Raw genomic sequence first — 24131 nt, forward strand, 5'->3', positions numbered from 1 at the left:
AACCGCTACTCATGCTCAGCACCGGCTCATTCCCTCGTCTCCACCCTCCTCCAGTCATCTCCGGCGGTGATCCTACCATCAGATCTGCAACCTCTGCTCCTCACTCACTAACATCTAGTCTCTATTTGCCCCTAGCCCCAGCCCCGCATACCGGTCATCATCTGCCACCCACGGCCGACGACAGGACCCATCGTCTCATACTCGTCTTCTCCGCTGGGCCGAATGCTTCCTCCGACCTCCTCGGTAGCCATGTAAAAACCCAAATCCTAAAACTTCTAACCTTAACCCCGCCACTGGTAGCCAAAGTCTGTTGCCTGATCCTATTTTTTAAATTTCAGATATCTAAAATTTAAAAAGTGTGTAAAAAAAGCTTCGAAGGGAAAAAAAAGATGAGGTTATGTATGACATATTGGCATATTGCCATTAAGTAACAGAGCCTGTAATAGTGTATCCCACATCACATAATTACACGCCCTAATACAAAACAAGTGGATAAAAATCTGCTAGTACAATACCCGTGCGTTGCAACGGTAACCAAATATTTTGAATACATGTCCTTCTATTATCATAGCATATCAATCGAAAAATAACATATATCATAACGATATTCTCAATTATTTCACCATAAAAATAATTACAAATAAAATGCATCTCCATTCTCTCATAAACAACGAAGGAATCTCAAGCTGATCAGACTTCAGAATCAGTGCCTGCATTCTTTAATCCATCTCTGCTCAACACCCGGCGAAGGAGTTGCTCAATGTTCCCATCATGTCTAAAGAGGGGTAACCCACAAATTAAGGGGAAAAAATATTCATCACATGCAGAAGAATATTTACGAACGACTTATCCTCTTTGCAAGTGACAAATCATACAAAACAACTTAGGCTTATTCCAATTCTTTGCAGGTGACAATCATACAAAGCAACATAGACTTGTTCCAACCCAAATATAGAAAGGAGAGCTACATGTTCCTATTGTGTAGACTATAAGAGGATATTGTTTGTGAAATCTTCCATCGCAGCCTTGCTGGTCAATTTAAGTTGCTTTGTATTGGAACTCAACAAACCATGATGAATTTTCGCAACAGTGCACAGTCACCATGTTTGTGCTGGGTTGTATTGCAATGCAAAATCTGCATCTCCTAAAGCTGAGTCCTGATGATTCGAGCTCTCTAACAAACATAATTTTAAAATATGATGATAAGAAAGAAGAGTCCTGAATGAAATAACAATTGCACATGAATTGATTGCGGAACACCGATGAATCAAATGTGCCGATGGCAGACCATTGCTGATTACTATTACTATTTGGAATGTAACACTCATAAGACAATAGTACATTACAAAGCTAGCAAAATGAGAATGCCACAATACTGACCGAAACCACCATGAATAAACTTACACAACAGACAACTCGTGTTGAATAAAGCGGTACAAAATGACTGCTGAGTACAGTACAAAAATCCACAACAAAAGAAGAGAAAGAAGTGTTAGCTTTACATTGAGATTCAACAAAATGGTGTTCAACGGCACTGGTGACTGAACCATCAATTCGATGAGCCTCAACTGCTGCAACTTTGGAAGTTATGGCTTTCATGACCTCCTAATTTTATTATAGAAATCAAACAATCTCATAATTATAATAGTTGTATATTACCATGGTGACCATTTTACTTACAAATTTGCTATCTACCTGTGAATTTACTTTCTTCCGCCGTTGATTAACAGTCTTATTCTTACGCTGCAAAACGTAATATGAGTAAAAAAATCATGGCATCTATAATAAAAAGAAGCTGAGTTAAGCCATGCTCTTGCTTGCCTCGAGTTCTGAATCCTTTACTTAAGCACTGCGACTGTACATGACAGCTCATATTGCAATACCTTGAGATGCACATTATATCCGCAAATAGTTCCCAAATTAACAATCCATACTGAGTACTGACAATCGAAGAAACTCAAACACAAAAGAAACAGGACAGCTTACTCTATCTTTCCCCAGATTTAGTTCCTGCACAAAACAGAAAGATGGTTTAGACAGCTTCTATGCTGTAGCACAAAATAAATCAACTGCGCGTGATGCTTTGGTTTCTTTCCTATGTACAAAATTACTCAATGTTTCACATCCAACATAACTGAGTTCAATTCAATATATGATTTGGGAAAACTGAATCTGAAACCCCACCCCCACCCCCCACCCCCCAAAAATATAGCATCTCTTTTTATATTGTGGTGCACAGGTATAACTCACACAGTAAGCATACAATCCAACTGAAATACTGAATCATCAATCAAGGAACAGCCACAAGAGCAAAGGATTAAAATTAGTGCAGCTATGGTGAGACAGGGACTGGATGGAGACATAGACGAACCGCGAGCATCTGAGAATTGGTCTGTGTGAGCTGCAGGTTCTGCTGGTGTGATGCTTTCAGCGCGAGGCAGAGCTTGTGCATCTCAACTCTACTGACCTTGATGATCTTTCTGCAAAAAAGAAATCAAAGCAACGCTACATTTCTTCAGATTCAGAAAGAAACAGCAATCCTTGTCACCCCTTTCACAGGAACAATGATGGAATGGAGAGGCAGGCAACGCACGTCTTCTCGCCGAGCAGATGATGCAACTTGGCGTTCTCCTGCGGCCAAGCAAGCGAGGATTGGGCAACGAGACAGTTTTCACAGAGAAAAAAAAGCAATCGGACGGAAATGGCATGATTGACCTAGATCGGGCTGTTGGTTTGTTCGAGCTAAAGCGACAAAATTTACCTTGACAACGTTGGCGACGCTGATGGATCTGGTGGGGTTGGGCCGCCTGGTGCTGGTGATGTCGGCTAGAGGGACGGGCTTCCCTTTCCCCGCCAGTGATCGGAACCTGGGGCCGTCATCGTTAGGGTTCGGGTGCGGGCCACCGAGTGCCGTTCCTCCTGGTTAATGTGGGAAAGCTCAAAGCTGAGATAACGTGCCGTGGATCGGGGAAAAGCTTAAATGGAGGGCGACCCGAGCTGGGGAAGATGACTTACTGGAGGCGACGGCCATGAAGGGTGGCAGGGGCGGAGATCGTGTGTGCCCCCGCACGGCGAAGGTGGCGACCAAGCGAAGAGGGAGATAGCGGCCCGACGGGGGGAAGAGGTGGTGTCGCGGCGGGCAGAGTGAAGGCGGCGGCAGCTATGGCGACGGCCGTCGTGTGAGCTTGACCCCGTAGGCGGCCTCCACGAGGAGGCCGTCGGTACCGGGGCAGGCGGCACGGAGGCCGCTGCTTGCCAAGTTCTCCATCGGCAACGGGTGCGGCAGGTGGTGGCGAAGGGTTTGGGAATCGAGAGGCGGCGGGGTGGGGGTGATCTAGGCAGGAGGGCGGCCGGGGCGGGTGGTTGAGGGAAGGAGGGCGGTTAGGCTTTAGTTGATTTTTAGTTTTGCGTGATTTGTTTGCTGTTTTTTTTGGTTTTTTATTAGATTAGATGGATGGTGGGATTGGATGGGAGGACGTACGATAAAACTGGTACTTTATATTAGTAAAGATTTTTGAAACAGAAAAATCGCTCTAGAAATGGGGTAAATGTTTGTTGGGAAAAAAAAACGCAAAGTCTTTTCTGTGGCTGAGGGAAGCGTCTGCTGCCTATCCCCAAACACAACACTGTCAGTTTTGCGGCGCTGAGGGAACCCCGTCAGTTACGATGCTGAAGGCTCTCCCCGCGCGCTTCCTCGCCTCACCGGAGCCCGGTGGATGGCGCCGGCGACCCCGCCGACGGTCGCTACAGCCGGTTTCTGCGCGGCTCATGACCAACCCTGCTTACTTCGAGGTGGGCAAGTTCTTGGGTGGCTATGGCTTCATGAACATCACAAGGTCAGTTTTTTTTCTATTCTTTTTAGTTTTGTTGCCATTTTGATTAATTTTAGGACTGCAGATGTACACTTGGGGAAAGTGCTTACATAATTCGAAAGTGAAACTTGGTTTCTCTTGTTTGTGTGGAATTGGTCTGAACATTCGTGGTGTTCTAGCTTTTCCATAGGTTGATTAGGTTATTTCCAGTTGAAATCCCTTGGAAATGGGCAGCGTGTGGTTTCAAGTTGGGAGCTTGGGGTGATGATTACTGACATCATTCACGACTCTGTATGCCTTTAAATTTTCCTTGTTTTTTTTTAAATGAATCGACAATTTCCATTGGCTGAATATTTTAGGAATTAGGAAAACAAAAGGATGACGGATTCAGAGAAATGCTAGGAAGATGATTATTGACTGGCACTATCATATACTCCTAGTTGTAGCTTGTGATGGCATTTTAGAACTGAAAAGCGCCTGTCAGAGCTAGATGTAATGTTACGGGTAATTCAAGATGTCTATTCATAATTTCATATGTCTATTAATAATTTCTACATAGCTTACATTCTCGAAGAAAAAACTCCACATAAGTTAGTACACCATGATGTAATATGCTGCATCTAATATTCCCATTGCATACAGTATTCCATTTCCTTTTATTCAGAGAGCTATCAAAAAGTCACCAGATATTTTATGGCCTTGCTTCTGCATATATTTTTGCAGATTGTAATTATGCTACAGTCATAAATGAAGGGCCTTGCTTCCTTACTCCTTTTTTCTCTCCAGAAAAATACGACTTTTTGCTTTAGAATTCACAAACCTTTTCTTTTTAGGTGGAGTACTGAAGCTGTGAAGCACACCCCAATTTTTGTTGAATAATCAACTTTTCTGACTTTCTGTCATGTGAAACAGTTACTCTTCTCAATTTGGAGAACCTTCAAATATCGCTGGTATTGAAGAGCTTGGTCTCGGATATTCACCAGAAGAGGTTGAGCGATTGAGGGTCCAAGATGTTGGAGAAGGAGAAGTGAAGATTAGGTTATTTCCTTCTAATTGATATGCTGTTTTTTTTTCTTGGCAAGGAACTTATATACTGATTTTATAATATAGTAAAGGCATACTCATTATTCATTTATCATGGTCTATTTCCAGACTTTATGAGGGAAGAGTTGTTCAAGGTCCATTGAAGGGCATACAAGCTGTATTTAAGGTATGCTTAGATTTGTTACTTTCATAGTTGTTACGGCGGCGTGGCAAGACGCGGCGACCCACCACCTTCACAATTTTACAGCACCTAAGGCTTGCGGCGTGGCGAATACACACATTTTAATACATTTTCCTAATACACATTATATCTCAGAGTATATATAAAAAAGGAAAGAAAAGAAAGAAAGAAAAGGAGAATACACAAATAAAATAGGTTGCCAGCTAGCCCAACCCACTAATTCGGCCCATTTAAGCCAACCCAACCACCCTTCTACTTACCCTAGCACCTCCGCCCTCCCCGCGTCGCCTTCTCCCTTCGCATCCACCTGCTCCCTCCGCCCTCCCCGTGCCGCCTACTCCCGTCGGATCTTCACCGAGCACGGGTTGTGGATGGAGATCCAGATGAGAGAGGCGGACACTAGACGGAGTTGGCCTCAATTATACAGGTACCCCTCTCCCTCTATTGCGCCCGCCACAACGCACAAAGCCGTGGCGTCCCCGTGGCGAGACGCTGTTCTCTGCCACACCAATATATCGGCGTTATGTTGACGATATCCCGACGCCATGACAACTACGGTTACTTTGTTAAGTTTAGTCACATGCCATTCTGTTGTAATCAACAGATAATTGGTTTTATACATTATTCTTTCATAAATTGTACTACTTGTTAATACTAAAATGCAGCACATATGACACATGTTAATAGTTGAAATGGTGTGACCTTTAATTCAACAGTGCCTTGAAAAGATGATTTGTAGTAGGACATAATTCCAACCTTTCAATTTGGTTGCATTATATGATGGTACCTTTCTCTGCCACAGATATATGAATATATTGACTGTCTTATATGTGCTAAGACATAGGATTTGAAACAAAGGTATACCCTGGAGCGCGTGCTGGTTCTTCTGAAGCTGATTTGATGGCACTGAATGAGCTAAGGACACATGCATTGCTTCAGGTTAGGTAAATCATAAACTGCAAACAGAAATTGCAAACCCGATTGATTATGTTATACATGAAATTTACAAAAAAAAAAAACCCCTCCTCTTGACTTCTACTTACAGAGTGATGCTAGCGACATCTGTGAGAACATTCAATTTCTTTTAGGCGCCTTTGAGACAGCAACTGGAGAGCAGGTTTACAACACAAGTTTGTTGGTTCTCAGACTCCCCACATAATGCATGTAAGTCTGATATAGATTTTCTACAGTGGCTTGCCTTCCGGGATGACGGAAGATATAGTGCTGCAGACTATGCGAAAGTAACCAGTGAAAGGCAATTGAAGGAGCAATCTGGAGGCCTACCATTTTGGAACCCTTTCGATCGAGCATACAAATTGGAACAAAGGAGATACTTTGTTCTCAAGCTGCTTAATGGTGCTATGAGTGGCCTCGTCCACATGCACAATCATGATAGACTGCACCAAAGCCTTGGACCTTCTTCTGTTGTTCTCAAGTATGCTGCAGATTTTCTTTAGCTTTCATTCTGCGGTGTGTTGGTTATGTTCAACTAGGTACTAACTAGTAACTACTGATCAGTGTAACTTTCTGTTCTATAGCACTGTAGTGGAGAAAGAGGCACGGTATTTAATTCCAAGGCTGCGAGATTTGGCATTTTCTGTTGACATTGAGTATATATTTACTCATCCCTCTCTTACCTTTGTTTTATATGGGTGAAACAACATATTAGAAAACATATACTTTCGACAATGATAGGTATTCATTTGTTGGAGCTGGAGCATTGTCGAACGGACTGTGGCATCGAGCATCTGCTGCTGGAGCATCAACTCCTTTGGAGAAGCGAGCCTTTGGAATAGCTGATGACATGCAAGTATTCTTTTTTTTTTTTCTTCGACAAAAATGAACGCTGACATTTGCATGTACTTGATAAAACAGTTATGGAGCTGGGCTGCTTGTTGCATACATGGCATTTATTCCATTTTGCGAAGCAGGCATTACAGATGGTATTTCGTTGCAGGTGATTGAGGATATATTTATGTAAAAGGAATATTGTTTTCTGTTTTCCATTCAGGCACTTAACATAGTATCGATTGATTATGCAGAGACTTTTGGAGAACACCTTCCGGCTCGACATTTATGCTGCAAGAGAGTACGAGTTGCTAAAACAAAACAGACTTTTCATTGCTCAGTCATAGCAAATCCATGTTCAGTGAATAAAACTCATTGTTGCTGATTTCTCGACCTACTCACCAGTCATGATATATTGATATTCAGATTCAACACATGCTTATCTATCTTCGCAATTCCTGTAGGTATTTTCTGGCAGATGATCGGTTGTCAGAAGCAGTAAATTTTCTAGATTTAGGGGATGGTGCTGGCTGGGAGTTGCTGCAGGTTTGCCTCTATCATGCTAAGTCAAAACTTATCTGTTCGTTAAACATCTACTGCCGCAAATCATGCACGCTATTGCAGTGGTCATCTAGGAAATTTTCTGATTCAGTAGTCTACTTTTGGCCCGAGTATATATCTATCTTCAGCCAAGATACTAACTCTGATTAATTTTTCCACAGGCAATGCTTAATCCCGATTACCGCAAGCGACCGATCGCCGAGGCTGTACTGAACCATAGGTTTATGACTGGGTCCGTCTTATGGAACTAGTAATGAGCAACTTGTTTTTAAACTAAATATACAAGAAATTGGTTGAGCTAAGAGCTGATAAATGTCTTGAATGGACCTTGTTCCTTGTGCGTCTTTCCTTGCATATCGATGCTGGTAAATCGCTGATGGGCAAAACACCAGCTATTTGCAACACTCTCTACTGAAGTACGGGTGCCGCCACATTCAGCTGCGCTGCTGGCACTGGCAACCACCTGAGTGCCCGTAGTGCTCGGACGCCTTCCAGATCCTCTTCCAGCACAGCGCGCAGGACTGGGTCCGGCACGCCCCGCACACCAGGTGGTTATTCCCGCCCACCTGTTCGATCAAATCAAAGCAGCCAGCTGATCAACATGCTCCAAAGTCCAAAGCTGTGGCAAACGACTAGTAATGGTAGAGGCGTTGCTGCTAACCTTGGTACGCTTGGCGCCGCAGGTCGGGCAGGGGTACCTGAGCGCCCGCATCCGCCCGGTCTCCGGGATCTCCACGTCCTCGTCCAAATCATGGTTGTTCATTCGTGCCTGCTGTATGTGGCGGGCAGAGCTAGAACAAAAATAATTAGGTTTCCTATTTATTAGACTAAAGATTTAAGTATCTCACTTATTAAATTAAAAATGTCATATGAATATGATGTATATAATAGATCATTAGTAAACAAAAAATTGTCCGAAGTCTTATACACCTCTAAGCTTTAACGTAGGTCCGCCCCTGCCTGCTGCCCCGGGAGCCTCCCCTTGCCCACGCGCTCGAACAGCCCCGTTGCTGCGAACGCCAAAACGACATGTAAAATCGTGTTGCAGTGAGTGTCTCGATCGCATGCGTGAAACGACTGTAATTTGAGCGAGAGTGAACTTGGCATGTACTCACACGAAGTGGTTGTAGCCGCTGATGGCCCAGTTGCAGCGGTAACAGAAGCACTTGCCGCAGTTGTCGCGCACCGATACACCATCTTGTTGCAGCCCTCCGTCTTGGCGATGGCCATCCTGCACGACGGGCACTGCCTCGTGCTGCGGAGCACCTTCCGCAGGCTCAGCAGCTCCTCGATCCTCCTCTGCTGCTCCTCCGACCGCAACGTCGTTCCTGCACCGGTCAATCGTGCGCGCGTGCATGTCATGTCACCCACGTGGCGCCGCTCCCCGCACAGGGAGCAGAAGGTGTGAAAATAGATGAAAGCGTCTCAACCTTCCAGGCCGTTGTTTACGCGTTTATAAATGCTGGGAACAACCCCGTGCGTGGCTTACAGATAGAACCGAGTTTCAGTAGATATCCAACTTAAATAGGAGATAGAAACTATCTACAACATGCGCTATATAGTTTGAATACCAGACATAACTCTATCTCCATCTAAACCGACACAAACTCAGCATATAGACTCGGTTCAGTTTACAATTCAAACTTCCTCAATCTCTAAGGCTCTCCCTCAATCGTAACTTTAGTAAGTTGAGATTGCGCCTAAATTCCTCTACTTCCGAACAATAAGAAGTTTAGTAAATTCATAAGCAACTTGATCTTTAGAAGATATAAACCGTATATCAAGACGTTTGTTTGTCACTCGCTCTTATAAAATGATAGTCAACCTCAATATGTTTAGTTCGTGTATGAAAAATAGGATTGACTGACAAATATGTCGCTCCTAATTTGTCACATCAAAGACATACCATTCTTGACTCAGACACACCAAACTCTTTAAGAATAGACTGAACCTAAATAATTTTAGTTGTAGCATTCAGTGCTAGATCTTGACACTGTAGTATGTTTACGAGCACACCAAGACACAAAATTTGAACATAAAAACATTGCAAATCCTCATGTAGATCTCCTATGGGCATCCTAGCCCAGTCTGCTTTAGAAAAGACACTTACCAATATAGAGGAAGACTTACTAATCTTTATGCCCAAAGCTATGGTATAAGAAATATACTATAAGATTCTTTTGACAGCTGTCAGATATAAAGTTGTGGGACCATGAAAAAATTGGCATACCTTATTAACAACCAAGACAATGTCTGGACAAGTTAATGTTAAATATTGTAAAACACAAGCAATACTCATGTACATTGTTGAGTCTTCACTGTTTAAAAGTTCACCCTTAGTAATTAAAAGCTTTTCTGAGACTGAAAAGGAGTAGTTACATGTTTGCAGTTTCTCATTCCAGCTCGACTCAGCAATTCAAATGCATACTTTTATTGAGAAAGGATAAAACAACCATTGATTTTCTTTACTTCAATTCCAAGAAAATAATATAATTCACCTAAATCTTTTAGAGCAAACTCAAGCTTCAAATCCTAAAGAAGAATTTCAATTGCACTTTCTGAAGAACTTGCCATAATTATATCATCCACATAGATAAGTAGAAGTATAATTACTCCACCTTTATTATATAAGAACAACGAAGTGTCTGCCTTGGAAGCAACAAAACCAAGTTGGTGTAGTTTTGTATTCAACCTAGAATACTATGCTTAGGAGCCTGCTTTAGTTTATATAAAGCTTTATTAAGTTTGCATACATATTCATGACAAGAAGGATTTTCATACTCAGGTGGTTGCCTCATATAGACTTCTTCCTCTAGAGCTCCATGTAGGAACACGTTTTTAACATCTAGTTGTCAAAGACACAAATTCCTAGAAAAAAATAAGCAATACAATACGTATAGTTGCATCTTTCACAACAGGGTTAAAAGTATCTTCATAATCAATACCATATTTTGTTTAAATCCCTTTGCAACCAGACGTGCCTTGTATCTGTTTATTATGCCATCGGATTTTCTTTTTACCTTGTAGACCCATTTATAGTCTATAATGTTACTGGCTCCTTTTGCTGGAACCAAATGCCAAGTCTTGTCCTTCATTAGCGCAGAGTATTCTTCTTCCATTGCTTGCTTCACCTACTGTCTCCTAGTGCTTGTTGCAAGCTTTGAGGTTCTCCTGCAACACTAAAGAATTCATATCGCATTGTTCCAACAGTAAATATTTTCGGTTTAGCAATATTTTTCTATGAACGAGCGACTTGTCGTGTAACTGTGACATCTCTAGTATCTAAATTTAACATATAGTCATTACCACCAGTATCCAGAAAACTTATAGATTCAGACCTTGATGTGGATTCTGACGATCCTCCTTTCTGCACCAATCATGGGAGGTTGACATGTTGGCAGTACAGGCACAGAGGAAGGAAACCACGCCAGGTCCCGAGACAACAAAGGCAAAGGAGATGAGAGATCAGACGCCCTGTCAGGTCTGACACCCCAAGTGACTGTGTCGGACACACACCTCTCTCAACCGGTCCTAGACTCTAAGATGGCAGATGCACAAAGCTCAAACATGTGCCTATCTTAACCAGCCCTAGACCCGAGGCGTTAGACACACAACACCGCCTGGCGATGCACCTGGAAGTTGATCCCAAGGCATATCCACCTCGATTCTGGTACGTTGATCTGTTGTGGCTGCCGGATCCGAACCTGGTGCACACATAAAATGGCACATCCCTTCTATTCCACTTGCCTGCTCTTCAGTATTGTATTCGCCAATTTAATTGCCTAGGTACTTGTTCTGAAACATTCTCAATGCCTGCATTAGTCATGTTAGTACCTATTGTATGACCCCCAGATCTATCAGGATTTAACAAAATGGATGAAGGAGAAGAAGGTTGAACTGAAGTTGTGCACTAGCATTGGGATGAAGGTAAGCAAAATGGAATATTGTCTCATAAAAGACCACGTCTCATGAAATATAAACCTAGCATGTAGATATATCAAGACACTTAGGGCATGTTTGTATTAGTTTTAGATTACAAGAATCCAATTTAGTCTGTAGAATCTGTGGATTGTAGGATTTTGTAGTACAAATTAGCTTATGGATTGTGAGAATCAGCTTTTATATTATGACTGTTTATTTTTGCTTTTTCTTTTGAGGCTAGAATCCATAATCATAATAAAAAAACAAACAGGGACTTATAGTCTTTATAAAGACTACTGTAACCAATGAAAGCATATTTTGTAGATCGAAATTGGAGTTTCCTTGTGTTGTAAGGGTGCAAGTTTGGCCAACAAGTACACCCAAACACATGAAGTGGGGAATAGTTGGGTTTATATCCAAAGAGATGCTCCATAGGTGACTCAAAATTTATAACATTGACAACCTTGGATGAGATCCTATTAATAAGACAAGCAGCAGACGTGAAGGCTTCATCCTAAATTTTAACAGCATAGATGCATGAGCAAGCAAAGCTAAACCAATCTCAACGATGTGACAATGCTTGCGTTTAGTTGACCCATTCTGTTGATGAGCATTAGGTCAAGAAACTAGATGGGAGATATGGGAGATTCCTACCTTTCTAAAGAAATAGTGCAGTTTTTTGTATTCACCTCCTCAATCAGTTTGCATAGCTATAATTTTTCTACTGAAGAGCTTCTCAACATGTTGCTGAAAGTCATAAAACTTACTAAATATATTAGACTTATTTTTCAGTAGAAAGACCCAAGTAAACTTGCTATAATCATCTATAACACTTACATATAATACTTATTTCTACCAACTGAACTAGGTGCAAGTCCCCATACATCAGAGAACACAAACTCTAAAGGGACTTTAGACACACTTGATGACTTTGGATAAGGAAGTTGGTGACTCTTGACTTGTTGACAAGCATCACATACTCACTCTACGCTAGACTCTTGAGAGCAAGGTAAATATTAATGATAATGATATTTTTAACTATGACAGATGAAGGATGACCTAATCGACTGTGCCATCGTTCTGACGATAGCATGACAACACTAAGAGCTTGTCTTGAGGCGGGAGACTTCTTCAAGGTTGGAAGAGGGTAAATGCCACCTCTACATCTACCTCGTAGAGGAGTTCTCTTTGTTGCTTGATCCTTGACCAAAAATAAATCAAGATGAAATTCAAGGTAAGTGTTATTGTCAGAGGTGAGACAATGAACAAAGACAAGATTCTTTTTGGCATTCAGAACATAGAGAATATTATTAAGATGGAGATTACGAACTGGGGTATAAACAGTAGAGTAACCAACATGATTAATAGCCATACATGCACCGTTAGCTGTATGGATCTGGTCATGTCCATTGTACTTCTCACGTGTGGTCAACTTGTCTAGTTCCCTAGTAATGTGATTAGTAGAACTAGCGTTCGTATACCAATTTTTTTTATCAATACCATATGAAATAACAACTGTATTCGTAGCCTTCTCTTCACCAGCGAAGGTTGTGTCAAACCTTTTCCAGCAACGATGAACAATATGTCCAACTTTTGAGCAAAGCTGGCATACTGGCTTTGAACTTGATGAGCTATTGTTGTTGTTATAGCCACGGCCACCACATCCACCACTTCGGTTTCCATCACCATAGCCACATCCTCCATTGCCACGAGCTCATCCTCCTTGTCATGCACTATTGGTTGTCATCTAAAACTGAGAATTTAGTGCCTCCAAACGTGCCTCAACGGATAAGAGTTGAGCATAAAGATCACTTAAACTGATAGGGTCAGTCCTTGCACTCACCGCCGCAATAAGCGGATTATATTCAACATCTAGCCCAATAAGAATATAAGACACAAGATCATCTTTATCAAGCTGCTTACCTGCAACAGCCATCTCATCTACAAGCCCCTTCATCTTAGAGAAGTAAGCCGTTGCGGGCATATCTCCTTTACACGTGCTTATCAGCTTGGAGCGGAGATGGATGATTCTTGAACATGACTGGGAAGCGAACATCTCTTGAATCCTCTTCTAGACTTCAGTGGCACTTGTTAGTGTCGCAACTTGAGCTAGCACCTCTCTTGATAGAGATGCAAGAAGATATCTCAACACCTGCTGATTGTGTGTGATCCATGTCGCATAGATAGGATTCACCACCGTGTCAATGGTGTTGTCGTCCTCCGCAACTTCTACAGTGGCCGAAGGTGCAGGAACTGAGCCATCCAGGAAACCGACGAGTTGCACACCCCTGATTGCCGGCAAGACCTAGGCTCTCCAGAGGATGTAGTTGTCATGGGTCAACTTTTCTGCTACCAATAAACCAAAGGAGGAGTCGGTCATGGTTGTTGTTGTTGTCAGTGCAGATGGAAGCGACATCAGTTGGCTCAATGTAGATGAAGTGGAGGAAGCAGGCCCTGATGCCATGAAAATAGATGAAGCATCTCAACCCTTCTAGGCCACTGTTTACTTGTTTATATATGCAGGAAACAACCCTCATGTGTGGCCTAATGAGTGGATTTTCCTTGGATTTTATTTGAGCTATTTTGGAGTTTATTAGAATTTAAATGAGTTAAAATGATTTCCAAAATATCAAAATGTTTTCATAAAGTAAAAATATTTTTGTTGGCTTCTAAATGTTTTCTAAAAAGCTTTTTAGAATTTACTAGAAGGTTTAGTCTTTATTTGAAGTTTTATTTTGATTTTATTTGCTATCTTCTTTTGTGGAAAATTCCCAAGAAAAAAAGAGAGACAAATTAGCCTAAACCCAAACCTCAGCCCACCGACCCGATTCCCCTTTCTCGGCATGTTCCAGTTCGGCCCAGCCCAGCCACTAGGCTGCTCTCCTCTCTCTTCCTCTCCCTGCCTAGGCCTGCCGCTCGGGCCCGTTTCTGCGCTTGCCTGTCGTGGCTGAGCCGCGTCTGCCCACAGCTAATGGCACCCCGCCTCTCTCCGCCATCGCCTTGCACCGCTATCACGTGGGCACGCGCCCTTCGTCGTCTTCGACCTGAACTCCCGGCCGAGCTCGAGTCCGCCGTGTCACCGCTCCTTTTTCCCGATTGCCCACGCTTTCTCCTTCGCTCATAAATAGTGACCGAGGTCCCCATCGCCTCCTTTATCTCGATCCACCGCCAACTCGTGCCCCTGTGCCGATTTCGCCGAATCGCTGAGAAAGTCCACCCGCCACCACCGCCATTGATGCTTTCCCTGCACACCGTAGCCTAGTTCCGGTAAAGTTCCAGCGATCCTCCGCCGCATCCCGAGCCCCCTCCGCCGTCCAGCCTCAAGCCACCGGCCAAAACCCGTCGGTTTCATCCCAAGCCGTCGGATCTAGAACCCAAAGTTCATATTAGATCTAACTTACCCTTTTGGCCACCAATCAGATCTTGCCACGTGTAACCCTTTAATCCTAGTCAGCATGGTGCCCAGTTAGCATCCACGTGGATCCCACGTGGCTGCCATGTGTGTGCCACATCAGTAGAGTCAACCCAGTTAATACCCTGTCAATAATTCAATCCTTTTTCCAGTATAAAAATAATTCTAAGAAATTCCAGGGAATTGGTAATTTTGCAATTTAGCCCCTGAACATTTCTGTAATTACAAAATAAGCCATGTCTTTTTACACTTAGGTCCCTAAACTTTTCCAAAATTAAATATAGATCCCTCTATTTTTACAAAAAGGTCCCTAAAACTTTCTATTAATAACAAATTAGTCCTTTTCTTTTATAAAATAAACCATAATCTTGTTTTTAGTGTATCTTTTTCATCGTAGCTCCGTTTTAAGTAATTTTTGCGCTGTTAGATTCGTTTCTCTGAGCTTTATCTTTATAGATAGGTTTTGTATTGTTGTTATTTTATTTTGTGCTCTATTTTGAATGTATTTTATTTGTGTGCTTTGCCAGTAATTGTACGATTAGTCGACAACGTCCCGGATCAATTTGAGGAACATCAAGACCAGGAGCAAGAGTACACTAAGCAGGAGCAAAGAGAAGGCAAGTGTCCTTCATCATCTTAAACCTATGATTTAAACTGTTTTATTTTACAAAATTGCATGCTGTGTCTGTCAATATGATGGGTAGTCACCTATGTTAGGGTTTTCCCTAGATTTTCCCTTATTATCCCTGGGAACCTAGATGGTTTATGGTTAGGTAATTTTTGGTGGATAGATTGCTTAGTTATACTTTTGGGATGTTGGAAAGTGTCATATACTTAATTAATGAACTTATACAACAATGGTTGTTAATGTATTAATGGTCTAGCAACATGAAACCTTAGGCATTGAGCAAAGTAGTTTTGGTGGTTGTCATGGTTATATTGTTGGTTTAGTGTTTAGTCAAGTAACCTAAGTAAGGATCGATTTGTGGAGCGATAACCCAAGAAGTAACGTATCAACTACGAGGTTGATATGGGTAAGGCATGACATACTAGTTAGATTCTATCCAGTGTGTTGTGTCAGCACAAAAGGGGATTTCTGGGTAGGATTTAGACTTGCGTAAACCTTGGCGGTGAAACCTAGTGGGCAGATGCATACTGGATTAGGCTCTGGTTAGTGAAAAATATCATTTAGTGATTTCTTGACGGCACACTACTGGCGTGTGTTAAGTGTTTTGCAAACACGATAACATAGAATTCACTGACTCGTGAGGAAAGCTGGACAACCTCTGTAGAGTGTAAAAATCTAATATATCAGCCGTGCTCACGGTCATGAGAGACTTGGATCCTCACATGATTAGTGAATTGTGGTTATAGATTGTTGTTATGGATTGTGGTTATGGTTTTTGTTATAGTACAGGGAGTATTAGACGGTTATGGTATGTAAGGTGGAGAGCCTTGTATGCTAGGTGTTGTACTGTATGTGTTACATTCACTTAATAATTGTTTAATACTTTTTGAGTCCAAATATCTTTTCTTTACTTGCATTTACGTAAATATACCATGTGTTAGCCTATTCTTGTTGTAAGCCTACATATTATTATCTTTTCCACACTTGCTAAGCGCGTCATGTGCTCACACTTGTTATTTTTCCTATGCCATACGAAAATATATGGTGCTGCTCAGTGAGTGGATATGTTGAAGACTATTAAGACGAGGTTATGACGTTCTAAGCGTGTGTCTCCCGGTCGGTTGCCTTTGGTGTTGTTGGGCACTAGTGCTTCTGTTCCGTTGCAGATATCTCTTTAGAAGATAATATATGTCAATTGTTATAAGAATTTAACATTTATTCTATAAAAGTATTGCTTTTGTTACTTCACCTATGACGTCCTTATGTGTGTTGAACATCCTGGGCACACATAAGTCGTATCTGGTTTTGTCGGTTAAAACCGGGTGTGACATGAGGAGACCTCTAGGGTGGCTCTGGGCCTATTTTTGGTGATGCTCCTGTGCTGACTATGCTGAAGGTAAAGGAGACATGTAGGATGGCTCCGGGCCTGTCTTTGGCGATGCTCCTGCGCTAATTATGCTAAGGTAAAGTAGAGAGGGAATACAAAGGATCCATGAACTTGCCTTGCTACGCCCACAAGCGCTTCTGTGGTTTCTTCTAATGTGATGACCGGGCTAGGACTTGATGATAAATCACATGGTAGTACAATGTAAACACCAGATCATTCCTTGATAATTATGTGTACTGCCATGTGCATTGTGGATAACAAATCGACCGACAGTCCAACTGATCCTTGATTGGAATGTTTTGGTATTAAACAGTTGAACAATCATTATTTATAGTATGTTGTTCCAATTTTTATTTTGTAACTCATTATGGCTTAGCTCTGTGTGTGTTTTGGGCTTTGTAATACTATACTCTCTTACTGACTGCCACTTTTATCCTAAACTTTTACATCCCTACAGAAGGCATCTCAATTCAAGGGCCAAGCATCACGTTTAAATGAATCCATCACGATGGTGCGGTGAGCTCTGATCATAAAGTCTATGCTTCCTGCCAATGGATTTACTTTGTGGCATGTGCTGGGGCACATGTGAGATGTGTGATCAGTGACTTAGAGTTAATAGTACAAGTGCCCCCAGAAGCCCAACGTCACTCACCTTGCTACTCACTAGCACTCTATGTAATGCCTAGCAGATTTACCAGCTTCAGTTACAAGGTACACTAACTCTTTTTTCTTTAGACAATAGATATTTTTCCATGCAGGATAAAGACATCATTGGAAACATCGGTTAGTCCAAAGCCATGGGCCTTTCGTCATATACAATCTGACAGTGGTTCAGAGCAAGTTTATTTTCTTAACTATGGTTATTGCTTCCTGTTTTGTTATACAATTTCATTTTTTTTCAAAGTGTACGATGTATACAACAAATAGTGAATGTGATGATGAATGAGATTACACATGTACTCTATTGGGTACTTGTGTGAATCTTTTGTGTGTGTGGTGTGTGTGCATATGTGTGTGCGTTTGTTACTTTATTTGGAATAATGAGAATACGTGAGCCCACATTTTGAATCTTCACTTGTGTGGGAGAGATAATGAGAGTACATGAGTTATGAAAATAGAAGTGCTTTTTTGGTTGAAGCATACACCATTCATGTGTGTGTGCGTGTGTGTGCATATGTGTGTATATATGTGTGCATTCGTTCCTTTATTTGGAATCTGTTTGTGCAAGGAATGCTCAAATATAGACTTAGACATTACTCCGATATCACCGCATGTTTGATCTGGCCACTTTGGCTGCCCTTTTACCCCATTGGCTATGCAATTTCTTGTTGTTTTCTATATCTAGGCATGAGCTGAATTAATGCTCGTTATGATATTTTATATCTCGTGAAAAGTTTCAGTTCCCGTTGCAACGTAAGAGCATATAACTAATAAATGAAAAGATACAAGTGTCACAAGATAAACACACTTCTATCCAATTGATTGAACAGTCCTAAGAAGCCATGAGATAAGGTTTGCTTTTTACATGCATTTCGTCTGGGTTCAACAACACTTAAGTCTGCCTTGTGGATTAATCCTTGTTTTTAATCAGCAACTAAGATATGGTTTTATTTTTGTAGTTCAACAATATAAAAGAAACCATGTGATTTTGAACAATACAAAAATTGAACTGCATTGTTGCCCTATTTCGCATGTTCAAGTGGCTTTTGTGCCTTTTCAAAAATCATATATATATATATATATATATATATATATATATATATATATATATATATATATATATTATGTCCTCAAGCTTGTTTGAGTGGACTAAATTGGTCCAAAAGATGGTTCGACTTAGCGGCAATACTCTGCTGTCCACAGTGGCCATGATGCATCCCTAGTTCCTATTTCCATCCCATGAAATCGTTTTATGTAGCTAACCCAAACTGAATTCCCCGCTCGTTATTAATTTGAATCGGCTAGAATTGGATTGCAACTCTAAATATTTGTTTGTCTATCACTAGAATCTGCAATTTGAACTCCTCCTATAACTTTTCCCGCCTACGATAGAGAAAGGCTACGAGATGATCTCTCGCTTCGGCGTCGATCTCATCGTCCCCTCTCCTCCGACGGCCTCTCTGGCGTTAGAGGAGGAGGGGATTTGGTAGATTGACGACCGGAGTATCTGGTAGTATAGTTTGTAGTTTCTGGGGTTATATATTTGCTAGGTTTAGGGTTCGGTGGTGTCTTTGCTGACGGTGCCATGCTGGCTTTTGCTCCTCAAGATGGTCTCTGGTGACGTCATCCTCTTCATCTCTGGTGGCCCCCTTGAGAGGTGTGTGTCTATGAGTAGGTTCAGATATGCGAAGGGGAGGGGGGGGTGGGATGTGTGCGTCTTGGGTTGTCGGGTTCCGATCTGGTGATGGTAGATTTGGCTTTCGGGCCTCCATCTTCGACGATGTTGGGGATGATGGTGCTGGATGTTGTTTTCCTTTGTTAATTTTGGCAATGGAGCTATCGATATTCTTTTCACAGTGAAAAATGCGCCATGAAGGAGTTTTGGTGGTGCTGATTATTGCGGTTTCTACAAGCTTGAGCGAGGGACGATCTTTGCCTTTGTCGTTTCATATCGCTCTACGGTAACACGGCGGTGGGTGGGAAGAAGATGACGCTAAAGGTCTCATTATACTCTTTTTTGAATTCTGTGTTGATGGGTCTTTTTGTAAAAGGGTTATGCGGTTCCTTCTAGTTTAATTTAATATAATCATAACCCCTTTTCAAAAAAAAAAAAGAATCTGCAATTTGAATTCCAAATTTTAAAATCAGGTACTGAAATCTCGAGAGTAAAATGGACCGATGAATCACGAATCAATGTTTGGGAGAATGGACCGGGGGGGGGGGGGGGGGGAAGAAAGAGTAGCGATTTTGATAACGAATCCGGTGACAGTTTAGCTTCAACAACGCCCAAATCAGCCGATTAGCGCCCGCCTCCTTTCTCCGGTCCGGCGGTCCCCTTCCTCGGTTCTTCCCTACCACGCCCAAGTCGCCGCTACTCGTGCTCCACCTCATCCCCTCCCTTCCGTTCTCGCGATCCGGACTTCGCTTATCCTCTTTCCGCCTTCTATCTATCCCACTCGACAATCACCGGTCGGCCTTCGGCGCCGGCGCATTCTTCTCTCCATATTCCATCGCGGCGGCGGCGCCACCGAGCCGGCTGCGATCCGCCGTGGCGCGCCTGACGCGCGCGGAAGCGGCAACACGCCTAGGAAAGGGGAATCTTTCCGCCCGCGCGCCACGCGTCCCGGGCCTCCCGGCGAAGAACCTGGTCGGTCGTCCTCGTCGCCGCTGAGCTGCTCATGTTGGACCCGAGATCCGAAATCTACCCCACCATAGAGTATCGCCCTATCCAGCCCTCCGACCTCGAAGCTCTTGAGAAGATTCATCTAGCTCTCTTTCCCATAAGGTTCCTTGTTCTTGCTATTATCATTTCGTTGACCTCGAAGTTCTTGGAAACTATTGCTTCTTATGCTCCGTGTTCTTGCTTATACCGTTATGGCGTTGTACATATGCAAGTGTGCTTACTCTTACCAATTTTGCGACCTGTTGGCGAATCTACCATTCTTTGACCATTTGATCCTCTAATTCTTGTTTTGTTTTGTTCAGGTACGAGAGAGAGTTCTTCATGAACGTTGTCAACGGGCATGGTACTGTTTCCTGGGGCGCTGTGGACACCAGCAGATCGGATGACCACAGGGACGAGATAATAGGTTTTGTAACCACGAGGATGATCGTGGCAAAAGATAGCGAGGTATATACTATACAGGAGGTCCTGAAAATGGTGTCATCTAACTGGTGACCTCACTGGAGCTAATGATTTTAATCTGCAGATTGAAGACTTGTTTAGATATAACAGTTCACGCAAAGATCTAACACTTGTGTACATACTGACACTGGGTGTTGTGGATAGCTACAGAAACCTCGGCATAGGTTTGTTACCTTGTCTCCACGTCTTAGTTTTACATTTTTTCACTTGTGATATAGTTGATCCTTACAAGAATTCTTACTTGCAGCATCTTCACTGGTTCGAGAGGTGATTAAATATGCAGCAAGTATATCAAATTGCAGGGGTGTTTATTTACATGTCATTTCATATAACCAGCCTGCTATCAGCTTTTACAAGAAGATGCTATTTAAGCTAGTCAGAAGACTTCCATTGTTTTACTACATAAGAGGGCAACATTACGATTCATACTTATTTGTTTACTATGTCAATGCGGGTTGTTCACCTTGCTCGCCGCTGTAAGTATTATCTTTTGCTTTGTCTGAGAACCATGCACTTTCATGTTCAGTAATTATCCATAGCTATGTTTCACTCTGTTTCTGTCTGCAATGCTTGATTTCTTGCTAGGGTAATATGCAAACTCGAGCGCCCCATAAGTCCTTCATAGTTCTTGTGATCAGTTGTGTGAACTCTGCAGCGTGCTTGATTTTGTAGTTAGCTTTAAAACTGTTAGTGTCGAACCTGACCCTGGCCATGGACACCTACAAACCGGAACCTGTCCAGATAGGAGATTTTGTAGATGTTGCACCTCTTCTAAGGAATTGTCTTTGTGAAATCAAATGTATCAGGTTCTCTTATTTCTTATCTTGCCCATGTTTCATATATGTATTTCTCTATTTCTTTATGTTCCTAGTCGCATGTTTAGCTTTACTGTGCACTTCTTCCTCTCTCTCTCTCTCTCTCTCTCTCTCTCTCTCTCTCTCTCTCTCTCTCTCTCTCTAAAAAAGGGGCTACTGGCTTACTAATGCTAAATTTAGAAGGATTTAACTCTTGATTATTTGGACACTGAGATTTTTCAAGCCCTTTACCAGAGCAACTAAGGAAAACCATCTTCTTGAATCTTGACAGCTTGTGCTTGCATTGTTGGCTTTTGCCTCTTTATGTAGCATTTATTCTTATTGTATTCTCGTGATTCATGAATGCTTTCTTGGCTGTATCCTTAGTTATTGAAGTTTTAAGGACATGAACTCTTGGTAACCTTCCATTACTTCCATAAAGAATTTTAAATGAATGAAGGAAGCATGAGCTTAGTTTTAATCAAATATTACATGACATGCAAGGTTACAACTTAACTAATTTACTATGTTGCTAGCCCAAATGTCAAAATGCTTTCAATTCCTTCCCAAATCCCAGCAACTTATGTTTTATGAGCAATAAATGTGTTTAGCGACTGACGTGAACTGTCCAACAATATTTGGTACCAGTAGGCAGTAGCTCAAAGGGGCATCGACTTTGGTGTCATTGTGTGAACATAAGGTACTTCAAAATCTCAATACTCAACTGGGGATAACTAATGACACAAAACAAGATGATTGAATGGCAGGTGTTTATAAAGCATACTTCTGAGAATGATGAAGTAGGCCTTCAGTTTGGTGGGCAGTAATACTCTTAGTTGTTGTTGATTGCAACTTAAACCATAGCTATTTAATATAATGTCCTTTAGGCATTGAGTTTTTGAGATTTTTTTTTTCAAAAATAGGGTTTGTTAGGATAATGTCTGCAAGGCATGGGTTCCTACTTTACAGATTCAGATTCACTGCATAAAAGAAGAGCATTGATTTCATTGGATTCCAGTCCTCTCCTTTTTTTTATTGATATCTTGCTTTATTAGCGCCAATCAAATGCAACCTATCATCATAGAAGTATAATGATTCTGGTTCTGAAACTTGTGATCGAAAGAGCGGTTGAACTTTAAACCTAGTTTTGAATGATATGATTTTATGTTTGTAAGTTCTTAGTATTGTCAAATCTTCTCTTGGTCCTAAGGAAGATTATCATGCTGTCAAAGATAATGCTATTAATAACGTATGACAATCTTGTGCAGGGAGATTGTAACTTCATTTGTTGTTGACTTCAGGGCTTTCCTAAAGATGCTGGTTGCCAAGTTCTGGACCAAAGAAGACCATTGTAATCCGAGATGGGACAGATGTAAGGAAACGACCACCCTCTTGACACCACAGAACGATAAGCGGATCATCAGTGGTGATGATACCAGATGTCATGTCTAATTTAGGTGCCGCGACCATGTTTTTTCTTGTTCTTTTGTGGAAACCTGGGTTTCTTGAAAAATATCGCTTGCAATGTTGTTGTACGCTTAAAAAAACTTGACCAAGTTAGGAGGAACTATATGACATTATAAATAAGAAGAAATAAGTATCTAAATTTGTGTTAAAGAGGATTTGAATCTAGGTGATCTAGGTGCACATTCATATCTTCAACTAACTGAGTTAGGCACAATTCCTAATATTTTTAAAAGGTCTTGAAAGCCAACTACAGTCCGCACGTTATTGCTGAGTAAACATGTCGTGACCACGGGGAACACATGGTGAGGTTTTTCAAAAACCAAGCTCGAGCTTTGGTTGGTAGCTTCACGTCTGGAGATTTTATCATCACGTTATTCCTATGTTCTCTGTTGTACACTTCTGATATGGGTATATAATTTCTCAATAGTTATAGCCACATTCAATGTAAAGAGAGGGAAAGGAAAAATCACTAGTCACCTGGTTCTTGGAACATCGGATGGCAGTAATTAGGGATAACAATTTTATCTATTTATCTATGGATAAATATCTAATAGGGTTAAATTTGTTCCTTATTTATTATCTGCGGGTATGTTTGTGAACATAAATCGTTACTCGATGGTTATTCAAGTTACAAGTATGGGTAAAACATATTTATACCCGTGAAATTCGTTTATCTATCAATATATATATGATATGTATGGCCTATTTTTCCTAAACATAATATTCTAACCACTCTAACAATCCAACTCCACCCACCCACCTTGTCGCCACTGCCCTCTACCAGCAGATCTACTCCCCTGCCCTTGTCGCCCTACATCGTGTGCCTGCCCCATTGCTCTGCACCACCCCGTCCCTGCCCCATCGTGCGCTTGTCTCATCTTGCTCCCATCATGTCGCGTCGTCCTGCCCTGTGCTATCGCCTCACGCTACCCCACGGGTAAATATCCTTAGTTGTCGGGTACTTCACCCTTCGTCCACGGACGTTCAAGTGTATACCCGTGAGCATAACAAAAACTGATAGGTACGAGTATAAATAAACACTAATCATATCTATCGTATTTTATTGTCATCCCTAGTAGTAATGTGCCATATTGAAATGTTGTGTTGATTGAACTGAGCAATCTTTTTGGGTTGTACTGCATATCAGACGCATCAGCAGTATCTTTCATTGTTCCAGAAGGAACGCTTGCTTTGTTTTACTACCTGCTACCGCTACCACATCGATGAAGTTAAATTTGATTGATTGGCACGAACAGAGCAAGATATACATTGATCTGGAGGGTCTTTTAGAAGTGGAGGTCTGAAAACCTGCAAAAATTAAAAAGAATTTC

At 41.8% G+C, this 24131-nt stretch overlaps 2 protein-coding genes, 1 long non-coding RNA gene and 1 other non-coding gene across 8 annotated transcripts; 2 read left to right on the forward strand and 2 right to left on the reverse strand.

Moving 5' to 3' along the window:
* Positions 1–761: 761 nt before the first annotated feature.
* LOC133920412 (uncharacterized) lies at positions 762–2480 on the reverse strand. Its single transcript, XR_009910098.1, has 3 exons — positions 2372–2480; positions 1696–2010; positions 762–1605 (listed from the first exon to the last, which is right to left on the reverse strand). It is a non-coding gene; the product is annotated as an uncharacterized LOC133920412 (long non-coding RNA).
* A 1114-nt stretch (positions 2481–3594) lies between these two features.
* Positions 3595–7708, forward strand: LOC133921483 (uncharacterized). 2 transcript variants are annotated; one of them, XM_062366368.1, is made up of 12 exons: positions 3596–3836; positions 4725–4850; positions 4965–5022; positions 5896–5976; positions 6083–6154; positions 6228–6472; positions 6576–6647; positions 6733–6843; positions 6913–6994; positions 7080–7126; positions 7290–7371; positions 7548–7708. In XM_062366368.1, the coding sequence occupies exons 1-12, from the start codon at positions 3667–3669 to the stop codon at positions 7635–7637; spliced, it is 1236 nt and encodes a 411-aa protein (XP_062222352.1). In that variant the 5' UTR covers positions 3596–3666; the 3' UTR covers positions 7638–7708. The 2 variants fall into 2 exon arrangements, with proteins under 2 accessions (XP_062222353.1, XP_062222352.1); XM_062366369.1 differs by lacking the exon at positions 6576–6647 and having other exon boundaries at positions 3595–3836.
* A 5378-nt stretch (positions 7709–13086) lies between these two features.
* LOC133923329 (small nucleolar RNA Z247) lies at positions 13087–13225 on the reverse strand. Its single transcript, XR_009910587.1, has one exon. It is a non-coding gene; the product is annotated as a small nucleolar RNA Z247 (small nucleolar RNA).
* Positions 13226–19624: 6399 nt separating this feature from the next.
* On the forward strand, positions 19625–23372 carry LOC133921484 (histone acetyltransferase MCC1). Of its 4 annotated transcripts, none has more exons than XM_062366370.1 (5): positions 19625–20284; positions 20380–20524; positions 20604–20703; positions 20787–21015; positions 22602–23372. In XM_062366370.1, exons 1-5 carry the CDS (start codon positions 20073–20075, stop codon positions 22783–22785), a joined length of 870 nt encoding a protein of 289 aa, XP_062222354.1. In that variant the 5' UTR covers positions 19625–20072; the 3' UTR covers positions 22786–23372. The 4 variants fall into 4 exon arrangements, with proteins under 4 accessions (XP_062222354.1, XP_062222355.1, XP_062222356.1 ...); XM_062366371.1 differs by having other exon boundaries at positions 22635–23372; XM_062366372.1 differs by having other exon boundaries at positions 19625–20179.
* The last annotated feature ends 759 nt before the right edge of the window (positions 23373–24131 follow it).

The sequence above is a fragment of the Phragmites australis genome, chromosome 6 (genome assembly GCF_958298935.1).
Source record: "Phragmites australis chromosome 6, lpPhrAust1.1, whole genome shotgun sequence".
Lineage (NCBI taxonomy): Eukaryota > Viridiplantae > Streptophyta > Magnoliopsida > Poales > Poaceae > Phragmites > Phragmites australis.